The 7500-nt window shown below is 37.3% G+C and overlaps 1 protein-coding gene across 1 annotated transcript in view; it reads left to right on the plus strand.

The window, feature by feature from the left end:
• LOC125036741 overlaps window positions 1-4703 on the plus strand; it is a 273718-nt gene extending 269015 nt beyond the window's left edge. Inside the window, exons 11-14 of the mRNA XM_047629596.1 lie at window positions 1470-1626; window positions 1862-2026; window positions 3267-3391; window positions 4310-4703. Of these exons, the coding sequence (XP_047485552.1) occupies window positions 1470-1626; window positions 1862-2026; window positions 3267-3391; window positions 4310-4441 (579 nt within the window). The 3' untranslated portion in view covers window positions 4442-4703. The remainder of the gene's footprint in view (window positions 1-1469; window positions 1627-1861; window positions 2027-3266; window positions 3392-4309) is intronic.
• The last annotated feature ends 2797 nt before the right edge of the window (window positions 4704-7500 follow it).

Raw genomic sequence — 7500 nt, forward strand, 5'->3', positions numbered from 1 at the left:
AATAATAATAATAATAATAATAATAATAATATCATTATGATCACTATCATTATCACCATAATTATGATAAATTTCATTATTACTTTATAATTTTCATAATAACAGTGTTACCATTTTTACTTTATTGTTATCCTTATCATTATTATTACCATTGTCATTATCATTATCATTATCATTATTACGATTATCAATAACCTTTATCATCATCATTAGAAGTAGTACGAGAAGTTTGATTAGTAACAGTATTATCATCAACATTTTCATCACTATTTCATAAATAAATGTATGAAATAAATGTAAATACTAATTAGCTAAGCTGCTTCGTGTTACTTTAAAAAGAAGAAGGGAATTTAGCCTCTGCAATGGCTAATGGACTTCCGATGGGTTTATTGAAAACAAAAGAAACGCAGAGAAAGAGAAATACATTCTAATAAAACGTTATCGGAAGACACGAAACACTGGCCGTTTTTTTTCCCCTGCAATTTTCCCCGCGCATGAAAACCGCTAAGAGGGACTTGAGCGAGAAAACGCTAATGGCTGCTTTCGACGTCGGCTAGCTTACCCCCCTCTTCCCCTAACCCTATCCCTTTCCTCCCCACCCCCCTTCTCCCTATCCTTCCTCCTCCCCTTTTCCCTACCATTGCTCCTTCCTCTTATCCTTGCCCCCCCCCCACTCTCCCTCCTTCTCCCTCCCCTCTTTTCTTTCTCTATCATAGCCCTCCCCTTCCTCCCTTTCCTTCCCCTCCTCTTTCCCCTCCCCCCTATCATCCAGCGTCCCCCTCTTCCTCCCCTTCTCCCTCTTCTCCTCCTCCTCCTCCTCCCCCTCCCCTATCCCTCTCCTTCCCCTCCTCCCTATCTTCCCCCCTCCCCTATCGCTATCCTTCCCCTCCTCACTCTCCCTCTCCTCGCCCTCCCCTTCCACTTCTTTCTAGCCTCCCCCTCCCCCTCCCCGCTCCCCCCCCCCCCAACACGCACTCGAAAACAATTCTCTTTCTTCTCACACGAAGCTGAGGCGAGGAGGCAGGTGAAAGGCGAGTGAAATATTCCTGTAAAGCCATTTTACTCGGAAAGAAAGAAAAAAAATTAAAAATCTTATTTCTGTTTTCTGTTTTACGTTTATATATATATATATATATATATATATATATATATATATATATATATATATATATATATATATATCTTTGTTTATTTATCTATCTCTCCGTCTCTCTATCTATTTGTATATCTTTGTCTATTTTTTTTGGTCTATCCGTTTCTCTCTATCTATCTATGCGTCTCTCTCTCTATCTTTGTTTGTCGATTTCTTTATCTATCTATCCGTCTCTCTCTATCTATCTATCTTTATCTATCTATCTATCTATCAGTGTATCTACCTACTGATACACACACAATAAATCCATAAGTGTATGAACGTATAATGAGCTTTTCCGTTGTTTTCACGCCCACTTCCTCGCCGTCGCCCACAGGTCTGGTGTGAACTGGAGGAGGACGACAACGCATGGACGGTCCTTCAGCGGCGCGGCTCCAGGACCTCTGAGATGCCTCACCCCGTCGTCGACTTCTTCAGGGACTGGGCCGAGTACAAGTGGGGCTTCGGTGACCTCGAGGGGGAGTACTGGCTGGGTAAGTGAAGTGGTGTTACTAGATAAAAAAAAAATGCTAGAGGAAGAGACAAAATACATAAAATAAAAGCAATATAAACTAAATTAGAGTACAAGTTGAATAATTATATGTTAAAGATCAAAATAAATAGCTCAGAAAACTGGCAAACGAACATAAACTGCTCGTTTTCCTTTCACCCCAATAAGAGAGTATACATACACTATACGGCCTCTTTCCCCCATGCCCCTTCCGCCAGGCAACGAGTACATCCACCAACTCACGCAATCCGGAGACTACGAGCTACGAGTTGACCTGTTAGACTGGGCCAACGAGACTCGCTGGGCAACCTACAAGCACTTCTCACTTAGCAACGAAGATCACAACTACACTCTCAGCCTTGGAGATTACGAAGGCACTGCTGGTGAGTGGTCTTGTGTATCCGTTACCTGGCCGAGTGTTTTTATTTGTCTATAACGGGCGTGGCTTCAGTCACAAAGGGATGTTTACTTTCACTGAGACAAGAATTTCGGGTTATTTACCCTGTGGTAACTGAGAGAGACAGTGAGAGAGAGAAAGAGAGAGAGAGAGAGAGAGAGAGAGAGAGAGAGAGAGAGAGAGAGAGAGAGAGAGAGAGAGAGAGAGAGAGAGAGAGAGAAAGAGAGAGAGAAAGAGAGAGAGAAAGAGAAAGAGAGAGAGAAAGAGAGAGAGAGAGAGAGAGAGAGAGAGAGAGAGAGAGAGAGAGAGAGAGAGAGAGTTAGATAGATAGATAGATAGATAGATAGATAGATATTTAGAGAAAGAGTCAGTATTATGTCTATACTGGACACACAAAAAAGATATTTGTGCTTGAATAGTATAAGAAATATCGTTATGTGCCTAGGAGAGAAAGGGAAATTGTTTATATAAAGGTTTGACTCTTAGAGAAAGAGTCAGTATTATGTCTATACTGGACTCACAAAAAACATATTTGTGCTTGAATAATATAAGAAATATCGTTATGTGCCTAGGAGAGAAAGGGAAATTGTTTATATAAAGTTTGGGTTTGAGACTATTTTAAAATGTTTATTTAATACTGTTTGCTCGGCGAATGCTTTCTCAATCCACTGTGCCTGTTCGTGACTGTTCTCGAGTCCTCGTGATTATGCCGACTCAAGACAATCAGAGAGTCCATTTCTCGTGTTGACCGTAATGACTAAGGAAAACAGGCCATTTAAGCTAGACAATGAGGAATATCTTCACGCACATGCACGTACACACTGGTGCATACATACGTACACGTACATATAAACGTAAGCTACCACACACACACACACACACACACACACACACACACACACACACACACACACACACACACACACACACACACACACACACACACACACACACACACACACACACACACACACACACACACACACACACACACACACACACACACCCACACACACACGCAGAAGCACACACACACACACACACAATCAAATAAAGCTAACAATCAAACAAACAAAAAGAAAGAAACTAACTAATTCACAATAAAACAACGAGAAAAAAAAAAAAATCATTACTCAGAAACCGTTACCTTTCAATCCTAGACTCACGCGACATGCACATTATTGCCTTAGTCTTTAAACTCCATTTCTCCTTCTCCTCGTCTTCAGGTAATTCCCTCAAGTACCACCAGGGGGCTCCCTTCAGCACCAGGGACAGGGACAATGACTTCAACCCCAGGGGACACTGCGCTCGGACGTTCCACGGAGCTTGGTGGTTCACTGCCTGCCACGAGGTGAGTTCGCGCTTTTCTCAATTCTTTTGTTGCTCTTTTTTCGTTTCCGTTTTTGGTTTTTGGTTTTTCATCTTTTGTCTATAGCAGTGGTTCTTAACCTGGGAGGCTTCTGTATTTTCCAAAGGGAGTGCGAGCCCTTGGAAAAAAAGGCAGTCATTTATTTAATTACCTTTGTTATTCTCTTAACGAGAGCGAGGTCGCATAATGGAAAGTTTAATTATAATGCCACTCATTAAAGAGACTAACAACATACTTATAATATCTTTAAAATCAGGGAGGGAATTTTATTTACGAATGCAAGGGAGGCGTGGAGAGAAAGGCAAATGCCGAAAGGGGGGCGTGGTAGTTAATAAGTTAAGAACCACTGGTTTATAGCTATGTTATTATCATTATTATTATTTGTAGCAGTAGTGGTATTATTATCATTATTATTATTATTAGTAGTAGTAGTAGTTGTAGTAGTGGTATTATCATTATTATCATTATTATTATTATTATTTTTTTTTTATTATTATTATTATTATTATTATTATTATTATTATTATTATTGTTATTATTATTATTATTATTATTATTATTATTATTATCGGCATTATTAGTGTGGTTATTATTGTAAATGTTTATCATTCTTTTTCTTTTTTTTTCTTTTTCTTCTTCTTCTTATTATTATTATCATTATTATTATTATTATTATTATTATTATTATTATTATCATTACTATCATCATCATCATCACCATCGTCATAATAATAATAATAATAATAATAATAATAATAATAACAATAATGATAATAATAATAGTAATAATAATGATAATAATAATAATAATAATGGTAAGGATAATGAAATAAGAAAAAAATCCCACAGTTACTCATTCGTTTCTCTCCCTGCGTCTCTCTCTCCCCACTCCCTGTGCAGTCTCACCTGAACGGGCGCTACCACCACGGGCGCCACAAGAGCTACGGCGACGGCATCAACTGGATGGCCTTCAGAGGACACAACTATTCCCTGAAATTCTCTAGGTTGATGATCAGGCGTACCAACCTCTAGGTGACGCGCGCCGATGCTTGAGGAGGGCTGCGTCACCTTACAAGAGGGTTGGGGGGAGAGGGGGGGTTGTGGGAGTTATATGTATATGTGATGGTTGTCAGTCTGTATTGAATTATGTGTACGTATAAGAGAAGGTTGTATATGTGGTGGTATATGTATATATACATGCATACATATACATATATCATATACATACATAAATAAACACACCCATATACATACATACATACATAGACACACACACACACACACACACACACACACACACACACACACAGACACACAGACACACACACATACACACACATATATATATATATATATATACATACATACATACATATATATATATATATATATATATATATATATATATATATACATATATATATACATATATATATATATATATATATATATATATATATATATTTATATATATATATATATATATATATATATATATGTCTTTATATATATATATATATATATATATATATATATATATATATATATATATGTATATATATATATATATATATATATATATATATATATATATATATATATATATATATATTGCCAGTATGTATGTGTGCATGTTTAAAAATATATACATATTGACGTACATATATCCTTTCATTTATATAAATACCAACATTCATACATAGGAGCAAAGTTAAGTCCCAAATGTGATTTACTCACAAGCATATACTGTACAGTACCGCGTATATACACCTGTGCACTTACAGTACTGTAGATATATGCAAGAACAAGTAGATAATCTCAGATGATTATCTGTATCTATGTGTGTGTATACATATTTTGAATATTTGGATAAGTTTATGAGTATGGACATATGCGTATATGCATGAACTTATAAGCAAACATACATATGTGCATTTATGGGTATGTATACATATCTTTCAACGTGTACGTATATACGTGATATATACACACGGAAGCACGCCGACAACTGGCAGCAGCAAAACTTTTCTTTTACGTAGAAGTTAAACCCGTCACAGCAGTCCGCAGCCGGCACATTGCGAGACAGAAAGAGTAAAGGAAAGCACATATCACATGGCTTCAGTCCTCGCTCTCTTCTGCCTCCCTCTCCTCCTAAAAAGCCGGACTTCTTAGCCTTATTGCGAGAGCGGAGGACCGAGGCAGAGAGAATGGCGAGGAGGAGGGGGGCCGGGCGACAAGAGAGAGGGAGAGGGAGGGAGGGAGAGAAGTCTTACTTTTGGAAGGAAGAGACAAGAAAGTTCTTAGGCTGGTAGGGGGTGGCTGTTGTGAGGGGGCAGGGGGTAGGGGCAGGGGGGAAAGTGTAGGGTGAGGGGGGAGGTGAGGTGAAGGAGGGGGAATGTAGAGTCCTAAAAGAAGAAGTCTGATATTTGTTGGCCAAGTCCCATAAGTGAGAAAGTTTCAGGTAACGATCTCGCGGGTGCCGGCAAAGGTCTCCATAACACACGTTGATGTGTTATCTAAGGGGGTTTCGGTGGTAGCAGAGGGAGGGTTAGGGAGGGGGAGGGCTAATGCGTCCCCTTAAAGTCTGGTTATCAAGTAGAAGGGAATGGGATAAAGTTGGGTGAACCCTGACCTTTCCTTTCTGCTGGGAAATAAGCCCTTTGGCTGACCTTTCTGAAAAGGAAGAAACCGAATTGTCCATCTGTTTATTCTCTGTAACCTATTAAGGTGTGCTTTCAAACTGTTTTGCCTCTTCGTTACCTTTCCTCTTGTGATATATATATATATATATATATATATATATATATATATATATATATAAATATATATATATATATATATATATATATATATATATATATATATATATATATATATATATATATATATATATATATGTATGTGTATATATATATATATATATATATATATATATATATATATATATATATGTATGTGTATATATATATATATATATATATATATATATATATATATATATATATATATATATATATATATATATCACACAAATAACTATACGAATGTATGTGTGCATATATAATCTGGCTTTTTTTAATTTCACAGGATATTGATTTTCAGAAATCAAGAATCTCTGTGGTACAAAACTTGGTCTTGTTTGGCTGATGATGACGAGTGCGAGTTGCCACATGTCATCAGATTTTCGACTCCTTGGCTTTATTTCTCATTTCATGTTTTCTTTATTGGCAGATGAGATTGCTATAAGTCGAGGAGAATATATCGATTTATCTCTTTCCTTTCCTGTCCTTGTGTCGGACTTTGTTTCTGTTATATCGTTTAGAATTGGGTTGTTGGTTCTGTATTAATTCCTTCTTCTTCTTCTCTCTCCCCTTCATGTCCTTATTGTTTTTGTTTTGATTTAAGTTTAGAAATAAATTGAGAGATGTTGGTCAATTGTCAAGACAATAAGAGGAAAAAGTTTTGGGGACATTAAATAACCGAATTAACGCACGAAAGAAAACCAATGGAGATGACCTAACCCTCCGTGCTGTCACCTTTCGATAGGATTCATTAATTTCTTCCTTTCTTTCATATTTTCCCCCAACTCCGCGTCTCACAATTTGGAATAGAAGCGTGGATAGAGCGTAGACAGAGGAGTATGTACTTGTCCCCTTTCTTAGTAGAAATTAGAGAGAATTAGAGATGATTCAGTAGCGGTCACATGGACTGAGTAGGAGACCCGAGCTGGGATGTGAACGAAGCATATCTGGGGAGATCACCCAAAGTAGAGATTTTAAAAATCACGGTAGACTTTCTTTTCCACCAAATATTGCTGTATATATCTTGCTCATACGTAGTCTCATGCTAAAAGAAGAGATGAATAATCACGATGAAGTAAAAATGCACGACCAGTGAGAATAATGCCTGAAGAGTGAATGGAATGCAAAATGCCCAAGATGAGATGCCTAAATGAGCTCTTATTCATAATTGGACGAAGGCCGTAATCATCTTAACTGGCGTGGATATTAAGCTATACCCCTCCATGATATTTCAGTTTGAAGACTCACGGCATTTTTGAAATCTTTCTCTTTGTTATCCTTTGCTTTATT

The sequence above is a fragment of the Penaeus chinensis genome, chromosome 21 (genome assembly GCF_019202785.1).
Source record: "Penaeus chinensis breed Huanghai No. 1 chromosome 21, ASM1920278v2, whole genome shotgun sequence".
NCBI classification, from domain to species: domain Eukaryota; kingdom Metazoa; phylum Arthropoda; class Malacostraca; order Decapoda; family Penaeidae; genus Penaeus; species Penaeus chinensis.